This window comes from Austrofundulus limnaeus, unplaced genomic scaffold (genome assembly GCF_001266775.1).
Source record: "Austrofundulus limnaeus strain Quisiro unplaced genomic scaffold, Austrofundulus_limnaeus-1.0 Scaffold387, whole genome shotgun sequence".
In the NCBI taxonomy this organism is placed as follows: Eukaryota; Metazoa; Chordata; class Actinopteri; order Cyprinodontiformes; family Rivulidae; genus Austrofundulus; species Austrofundulus limnaeus.
The window spans coordinates 401512-410847 of record NW_013952789.1 but is presented as its reverse complement, the minus strand read 5'-3'; the positions used below and the strand labels follow the sequence as shown (position 1 = coordinate 410847).

Here is a 9336-nt window from a genome sequence, read left to right as displayed (position 1 = left end):
CAGTCGGTGTTTCTCTTCATCTCTTCATATGAATCATAATTAACCATTAAACTGTTGGAAGAAGTGAGACTCGTGTCTTACTGCGCATGCTTGATAAGGAAATCTTTGATCCACCCAGTGGGTCTAGTAAGCAAACCGTGAACGTGCATTACTCCCAGATTATTTACACCTGACTTGAATGAACCACCCTAACTGAGCATGGCTTGGTGTTAGAGCTACTGATTATGGCTGTTTACAAGTTGAAGGCTTGTTCAACCTCAGCTTACAGCTCATATCCTGAATTTAGAAATCTGACTTTTCTGCAATAGGCCTCAGGTCATCAACTTTTTGTCTCAGTTCAGCAATCTTTTTATCTCTATCACTTGGACCTTTAACAGCTTCACTTCCTCCATCAAACACATCAAAAGTTCTTGCTGTTAAGTTAGCTTTGTTARCTCAGTACTCATAAAGTCTAGTCATCTTTTTATTTCCTCCATATTGTCAGGACTAGTAGCAGCTGATTCTCTTCGCTGTCTGCGTTTGCGTGACATGACTCACCAGGGCCTGGCGAGAGCAACTCCATGGCCCGATGCCCACAGCCAGGTGACGCAGCAGTCTCATCGTTCAACGCCACTCGCTCCCAGGCCCAGCAGCCCAGACGCTCGACGCCTCCACTCCTGGTCCATCCAAGACGCTCTCCTCCACTGTCAGCCACCTCCTGGCCAACAAAACCAGCTACCTGTTCACCTCCAGGTCTCTCCTCCACCACCACGCCATGAGCCTTTCTCCACTCCGACGTCAGCCTCTCCTAGGCTATAGCTTAATACATGTCCGTAACCAGTTGAATGTTTGAACGTGAAAGGGTTACACAACCACAAACAGCAATGGGCTGGTCTGCACATTTTAATGAGAGTCTCTGCTCTTTCCATGCATCATGATTACTAGAGTGTCTGAAGATACAGTTTTTTGGTGCTATTTGGTATCAGTTTGGAAAATACTGACAAATGGTAAATGGTACTGAACTTATAGAGCGCTTTTCAAGTCCCTCCGGACCCCAAAGCGCTTTATATGAGGCGCCCTGTAGGACGTAAACTATCTTTTCTCTCTCACACACTACTATAGACTCTGTCACACACACTCACAAGACTATATTTGCTCATACATACTATTAAAATATCACACACGCATACAAATAAAAGCGTGCACACAATACAACAGTTGCACACACATACTATTAAAATGTCACACATGCACACTATTAAAAACATGCACACACACACTACACAGCAGTTGCACACACATACTATTAAGATATCACACATGCACNTGGGGCGCACTGACAGAGGTGGGGCTGCCATACATCGGCGCCACCGGACCCTCTGACCACCATCAGTAGGCAAGGTGGGTGAAGTGTCTTGCCCAAGGACACAACGACTGAGACGGCTGGACGGGGGATCGAACCAGCGACCTTTTGGTTCCAGGACGACTCACCTAACCACTCCGCCACAGCCGCCCCTGACACCTGACAAAACAGTGGAGGAAAGTTCATGCCAAAAATGTTCAAAATGACTTCATATTTTTACACTTTTTATGGATGCCAGCTGTAAATGGCTTCATCAGTTCAATATTGATGCCTGGATTTAGTTAAGCAATCAGTTTTTAACATTTTGGAACCAAAAGCCAGCTCTGATGTAAAATATCTGGCTAGTCTGGTCAAATGTTATGTAATCATAGCCGAAGCCATGAGTTTTAGCATTAATCTTGAATTCTGAGTTTATGTCCGAGACAACTTTTGTAGAAATAGTTTTTTTATACCTGGAAGGGATGTATTTTATTGGGGTACCATCAACATGCTCCACACCCTACATTAAAAACTCAACATGCAACAGCTGACCAGTGCAATGCATTTTGAACAGTTTTTGCACAGAAATCAGCACATGTTCTGCTGATTGTTCTCATCTCCAGCCCAAAAATCATCTGAGCCACAACTCCAGATCTCTCTTCGCTCCTTCTCTTCTGTCTCTCAGCAGGAAATCTTGGACATTGTCAGGAAGATGAAACCCACTACATGTGCTCTCGACCCCTTCCCTTCCTCTCTCAGAAAGACAAATATTTCAACCATTGGACCATTAATCACTATCATTATCATATGTCTCTTCAGTCTGGTTCTGTCCCAGTACCACTGAAACCTGCCATTATCAAAGCTCTCCTGCACAAATAAAAATAAAACAAAAATAAAAAAAATACCTAACATGAAGCACTCGAAGAGTGCAAACCTCCGCCAAGTACAATGTCCCCCATCCTGTAATAGAGTAAATGCACAAAAGCAGAGATGGAAACACATTTGCCTAATAAGTTGTGAYGTAGCGAACATTTAAGCAGGCAGTATGCAAGTGATTTCTTCCTGGTTGGAGTCCAATGTGGAAAGAAAAAAAAAAGTTAGACTCGTCACCCGACGTTATTCATCGTCAAACTGGTGTCGGATTAAGCTCCTAAGTTTTCATCAGTCACATTTCACCGTGTAAAATGTCTGTTTTATCCCTTTGTATGAGTTTGTAATGGTTTGACTCTCTTCATAAAGTGCTTCCTGGTCCCGTTGTTCTGGAAGCAAGTGGGTCAGCGCGATCGAAAACATTACCTCGTCCCTGGTCTCATTTAAATAATAGAAATGAACAAACAAACAAACAAACAACCTCTGAGTCTGAAGTCCACCGCACCTGTGCACATCACTCCACTTCCTCGTTCTTCATCTATCTGTTTACAACCCTACGACAATGTGGTGTGTTTGAGGAAATGGGAAAAATGGGTTTCATGGTGCAGTCATGCACTTCCTGGTCACAAGACGTTCTCTAAATGCGTACCAAATGCATAAAAATGCGCAGATTATGGCAAGACTTATTCATCATTACATCTGGTTTTAACATTACTTTTATAAAGTTTGAAGTCCGTGCTGCGTAATCCAGTTCAAACGAACACTGAAAGCTCTCACTGTTTTTTACAGAAGCCCTGTGAAAGCATCACAGATTTGCCGATCTGAGAGGATTAATAGAAAAAAAAATTCCTGTGTCCAACTCGTGATCCGGAACATCACCAACATTTAATGGTGTGCTACTTGGGCGAGTACCCACATGATGTAAATGTCATGACAATCCGTCCACAGGTTTTTGAGTAATGTTGTCCACAGACAGACAGACCGATAGACCAACATACATGACCGAAAACATTACCTCCTTGGCGGAGGTAACAATCCTTACAAACTACAGACCCATAACCAATCTCCCTTTCCTGTCAAAGTTCTGGAGAAAGTTGTTGCTGCACAGCTAAATAATCATCTCAAATCAAACCAGTTGTTTGACAAGTTTCAGTCCGGTTTTTTGTTTTTCACACTCCACTGAAACAGCTTATGGCACAGTCACATTGTACAATAATTTTATTATTGTTTTTAAAAGAAAATAGTTTAAATGCTTCAGATATGTGTGTAGAAGCTTTATTATACAGAACCTCACTCAGTGGTTCAAGGCACAGCTTGTCCTTTATTGTTTCATGCAGCTATACTGTAAAGGTGGCCAGCAGATGGAGCAACACAAATGTATCAAATGATTCAAAACAGAGTCATTTCTTTCACTGTTGTTTCAGTTTGATTCAGTGGATCAGAAAGCCTTGATTTACCCATCATTAGTCTGCTGGTCATCTGTTCTGTGCCATCCTGCACGTGGCCTGGAACATTTCCATTCCTTGCACGCTGCCAGTGTTGAGCTCAGCTAAACAAAATTAGATTCGATAACACCTAAACCGCAATGTTAATTTCTTGGTTCCACTAACAATTCAAAGCTAAACTGGTGAAAAATGGTAGAAGTTAAAGATAAACTACTAACCCTTAACATCCATCCATCCATTTTCTTCCGCCTATCCGGGGTCGGGTCGCGGGGGCAGCCTTAACATATTACCCTTAACATATTAACATTTTTATCTGCCATGTGGCAGCCTGTACAGTGTGTTACATTTGATAACTTTCTTTGAAAATATCTACATTACATCTTCAGTTCCCCTCTTTATACTTGAGCCTAAGACCTCTAGGTTTCAGAATTAACTTCAACACAGATATCAAACCAAACCTAAATGTATAAAAAATGTAAGTCAACACAACTCAAAATCCTTCAAAGATTACAGATAAAAGTGATATATCTTTTAGAAGTACAATTTAAAATAAAATAAAATAAAATAAAACTAAATCACAACGCATTTCTTGCTGGGTAATGGCTGCCATGTTGACAAAGCCAGTAAGGCAGAGGTACAGTTGAAAATTGGGACATTTAAAATTCTTTTAAAAACACATTTCTATTCCCTGGCTTTTGGCACAGTTTTAGACCTGTTTTGGTTTGTTTTACACCTATTTTATTGTTTTTTATTTGATTTTATTGTTTTTAATTGTTTTTATTTTTTGGTTTGTGTGTGTGTGTTTTGATTTTCCATGTACAGCACTTTGTTGCAGCTGTGGCTGTTTTAAAGTGCTTTATAAATGTAGTAGTGGTAGTAGTAGTAGTAGTAGTAGTAGTAGTAGTAGTAGTAGTAGTAGTAGTAGTAGTAGTAGTAGTAGTAGTAGTAGGAAAGTGGATGGGGAGGGTGACAAGGTAGTTAAAAAAATACAGCCTGTAAAACTGTGTTTCTACTGATTTAGTTCTTATATTTTAAACACCGTTAACATTAAAATGAACATTTGTATTCCCCCAAATTAAGCAAAGAAATATAAATTAGTTAAACTTCTTTTAATTTTTTTGTAAATGGTCAGTTGTGTATAATTACCAGAAAATGAGTCGAAGTGAATCCACTGTTCCCACAGGAATAAAAAAAAAAACAAGCCTGTGTGTGTACTTGCTTCTGCTTCAAAGTGAGGACCACTTGCAAAATAKTTACTATCAAAGTGAGCTCTTTTCCAGTTCTACTGCACTCTACTTTTTAGGATTACAGGTCCTTGTGCTGAGGCTGCACTGCGTAGAGGTGTGTGTCCCAGGTGGTGGATTGGGGATCCCTRTTCCTGGTGTATAGGGAGGGGTGTGCCTGAATAAGCTGAAAGGTGAATAGGGTGCCACTAACCAAAAGCAGCCAGGCAGGTGGGGCTTGATAGCCTTGACAGGAAAACTGCCTAGGAGAAGGAAAACTCTGATGTAAAACCCAGGTATGATCAACACTCATCAGTCGTCTACCCCCGGTGGATCGGAAGTTGACAAGTACTTTTATACTGAGTGGACAAGGTACCGGCTCCCAGTACCAAGCAAAAGGGGGTTCTAAAATCTCCAATGACCCAGCCTGCGGCACACTGGGCATGGATGTTGCAGGTGGTCCTATGACCATGCCTCTGGCCTATCTGGTGRGGAACCATGCTGGATGGGCCAGCAATACAGTGASTGGAACAACCTCCACTTTGGCCCCAAGATCTGATGCCTATGTGTTGGGTGCTGGGACACCAGAGGGTTTAGTGCCTTGGGGCTTGATGATGGTGAGGGCTTCTGCCTTTGCTGTTGCTGGGTCTACCGGGTGTATCAGAAAAAATTGATACTCTCAGAAAAATTGCCATTAAATTAACATAGATAATAATTTTGAAAATGTGGGCATAACCTTTGGTAGAGGRGATAATTCTGCTTCGAATGACACCAAAATCTTAATGCTTCACGCTCCAGTGAGCAGGGWCAGTTGGGAATTCACAAAATTCATGTCCTTTGCGCAAGGAAATGTGAGGGTTAAAATACAATCTGTCACATAAAATTAAAAGTTTAGATGGTTTTTTACACGCATGAGAAGGCGTTTTTAAATTAATTAACCCTTTCATGTCCTAACATCAAAACAAAAATGTGTTTTTCCAAAATGGATACATCTCCATTAGAAAATCTTAGTCTAAAACTCTGGCATTAAATTGAAATGCTGTGGGAGATATGCAYTTTTCTAAGGAATGCTACGTCTGATTTTCATCTAGAGTTTGTTTGCAATTTGTATGAAAGACACCAGTTATGAAACAAGGCATATTTATTGCAAATGGAAACAAAAACTTCAGAGTCAGTTGTGATCAGATACCATCCTCTGCTTATTGTTAGATAAGCTTGCTGAGCCATCTAGAGATTCCACATAAACCACATCTGCTCAGCATATGACCTGCAGCCCTGCTACACAGTCCTGCACTGTAGCCAGAGACAGCCAGGCTTTGTACATTTCCACAGAAAAAAAAATCAGAATGAGGAAAAAAACTAAACATTAGGAAAGGGACTGAAGTAATGCTAAATGGAAAAGAAGTGGTGAAATGACAGAATAGAGGCTGTTATCTATTATCAATGTGTGGGAAATTTGTCTTACAAATGCATTCTTGAAGTATGAATGTGAGCTTTGGTAATTTCTTCCAGCAATGCTGTTGTGAAGCCTGTTGATCATGTGGCTTACAAGATTATTTGTGGTGACCTAACCTGGCCTTACCTACACATCCTATATCCTCTGTGCCACCATTCCTACATCATGGTTTCATCAGATATCCTCTAATCTCTTCACCTCATCTATCTTGCTAACCCACTGACTGCCTGGGACCTATATTTTTAACAAAAGAGCATCTGAGGGCTTTACCCTTCTTGGATTTGTGTGTTTGTATGTGTATAAATTAAAGTATATTTGTTGGACACAACAAAGTGTTCTGTATCTGTCAGACTGGAAACAGCTCCCTCTTGCTGCTGGTAATGTACCATTAATCAYTCAAGTAGCCTCAAAGCAGGCCTGGCCAGCAGATTGGACTCTATGTTTGTAATCCTAAACCACAATTCCTTGTTGATTATGAGCATCACAAGTCCTCTATAGATCACACATCTGGATCCCATTGTGTCATGCCCTGAAATCAGACAGTCATGGAGCCCATGGAGCAAGAGGGAAAARGAAGGGCACTCCGATTACTGGTAGAGTGATTTATCATAACTACTGGTAACAGGATGAGGCAATTACAGAGCTGGAACACAGGGGAAAATGATAATGCCTGCTTCTCTGGGTCTATGGTGTCAATAATATTCAAAGATTGAGTAGTATTGACTGGGGCCAAAGCATGAACATAAAGTCTGACTAAATGGGGAGAAGATTAGATTTGACAGGTTTTGTTAAAATTCTTCTTTCCGTCAGTAATCAAAACACTATGTTAGGCTGTTGCATGCAAGTTATTGATTTGTAATGGTTTTATTTATTTTATGCCTGTATTTACTCATAAATAAATAATTTTCAGAATTGTAAGGAAGTCTGATGTCCATCAGTTATACAACCAATTTGTCAGAGTATTGTATTAAAATCAGATTTAAAGTTGATRAAGAGCAGCCTGGTATAATGTCCATTTTGTTCCAGTTGGGGGATGGTTTTGTGGATCACTTTGATGATGGCATCTTCTATTGATCTGTTGGCCCTGTATACAAACTGAAGTGGGTCCGATATAGATGTGATGTAGATCACAAAGTGAGGTCAGACAAGTTTCTCAAAACACCTTCCTTATGACAGGTGTTAGATCGACTGGTCGGTAGTCGTTAAGGCTACTGATGGTAGGTTTTTGGAGCAGTGGTAYTACTGTGGCTGACTTCAGGCATGGTGAGATAAAGGACTGAGACAGTGATGCATTAAAAATCATGGTGAAGACCCTGGTCAACTGATCTGCACACTCCCTGAGGACCCTCCCAGACCCTCCGTCAGGTCTTGCTCCCTTCCTAGGGTTCATTGCAGTGATTGTACACCTCATGCTCTAGTCAGTGTTTAAATCACATTCATRCACTAATGGGACACACAACAGAGGCAGTGGTGGTTCAGTGTGTAGCATATGTGTAGAATAAACAGTATACTGCAATTTAGTAATCAAAGCAAAAAAGTTGGTAACAAATAACAAGGTTCATGGGCTAGTTTCTCAGAAGACTAGATTGCAACTCAGGAAGGAGCAAACAGAGACTGGAAGTTTTTTTGTGGAAGTTGCTTGTGCCTTATATTTATAGCAAAAATAATATATGTACACATTTACATCAGTGAAAATCTGAATGGCCATTCAATAAGAACACACATAGAAAAATCAAAAACAATAAACCAAACAAAATGCAGTTATTTTATAATTCAGTTCAGAATCCCAACAATCAATATTTTCTTGAGCCCACTCCCTTCAGTTCACTAACCCCAGGCTGGGGTGTGTAAGATGTCCCAAGCAGATGGGTTGTAAAGTGCTTGGACTAGTGCAGGTCATGGGGTAGTGAAAACCCTCATGAATGGGGAATAAAAAAACAGTTTGTTGGCTGCAAAGAGCCTCCTACCAGCCAGGCAGGAGAAGCAGAAGTCTTCACACAATAGTGCAGTCTTTTTAGGCTTGATTTATATGATTTATATGAAACTTTCAGAAAATGTTTATWACACAACAGAGAACAGCCAATTAAAATTTAAAATACCTTAGAGCATGAGCAGGGGTGCGGCTCAGATCGGATAATCATGCTGCAGAAGAAGCACTCTGCCTGGGATCGCAGTTGGACAGYAAGCCGCTCAGAACTCTTCTCCAGTGGTTCTTAGATGTTTACTCTCTTTACTGGACAACAGAAGAGGGGACGAGAGGGGGGAGTAGGCTCACCCCAGTTGCAGGGCTCCTTTTCCTTTAAAATATGAAAATAAATAAAATGCAAAWCGTTTTGATGAAACTTTCACAGGCAGCTATGACTGACAGAAATTTGAGCCAAATCGCACGGCTGATTTAATAGTAGGATTTTGTTATAAGATTAAATATATTTATTCCCCTCTCCTGTCATCAAATAAACTGAACTAAAAACACATGAAAGTTTCAGTAAATGTTTAACGCACCACAGAGATCAGTTGATTAAAGTTAGGAACATGTCTGAGCAGACCTGGAAAACTCTGCTGTCTGTCTGTTAGCAACTGGGGTGACCACAGGCAGCCTACATCTCCATGCCKCAGATCGAGTGCTTCCCTGGTCAAAGTTGGATAGTGAGYCGGCCGATTACTTCAGCTCTACATCCCACTGGAGGAGCTAAATCCAYGTTGCCTGAATGCAACATTATCAGGCAAACAAATGATTGAAAAGTGCCTTCCAACCTACTATGAGGTAGAGGAGGGACAGTCTGGACACACTGTATGTGACTGATAACAGCTTAGATAGTATCTGGTGCCCATGAGAGTTTTATTTTATGTTTTTCATCCAATGTCCCTTTAGGGGTTCAGTAAATATGCTCCATTTTGAGTAAACAAATAATTTCTCATTGCTAGTCATTTTTATAGGATGAAAAATGAATWTGTGTATTTAAAAAAACACTGGAAAAACAAGTCTTAACAGGCATGTAAGAAAGAGAAATTAATTTTAGT

General features: G+C 40.6%; 2 protein-coding genes across 2 annotated transcripts in view; one reads left to right on the top strand and one right to left on the bottom strand.

Annotated features, from left to right (window-relative positions):
• The window catches only part of LOC106528509 (vegetative cell wall protein gp1-like), a 7083-nt gene extending 6325 nt beyond the window's left edge, over positions 1 to 758 (top strand). Inside the window, exon 2 of the mRNA XM_014023694.1 lies at positions 541 to 758. Coding sequence (XP_013879148.1) covers positions 541 to 758 — 218 coding nt within the window. The remainder of the gene's footprint in view (positions 1 to 540) is intronic.
• Positions 759 to 5421: 4663 nt separating this feature from the next.
• Positions 5422 to 9336, bottom strand: part of LOC106528508 (vegetative cell wall protein gp1-like) — a 22432-nt gene continuing 18517 nt past the window's right edge. Inside the window, exon 2 of the mRNA XM_014023693.1 lies at positions 5422 to 5507. Coding sequence (XP_013879147.1) covers positions 5422 to 5507 — 86 coding nt within the window. The remainder of the gene's footprint in view (positions 5508 to 9336) is intronic.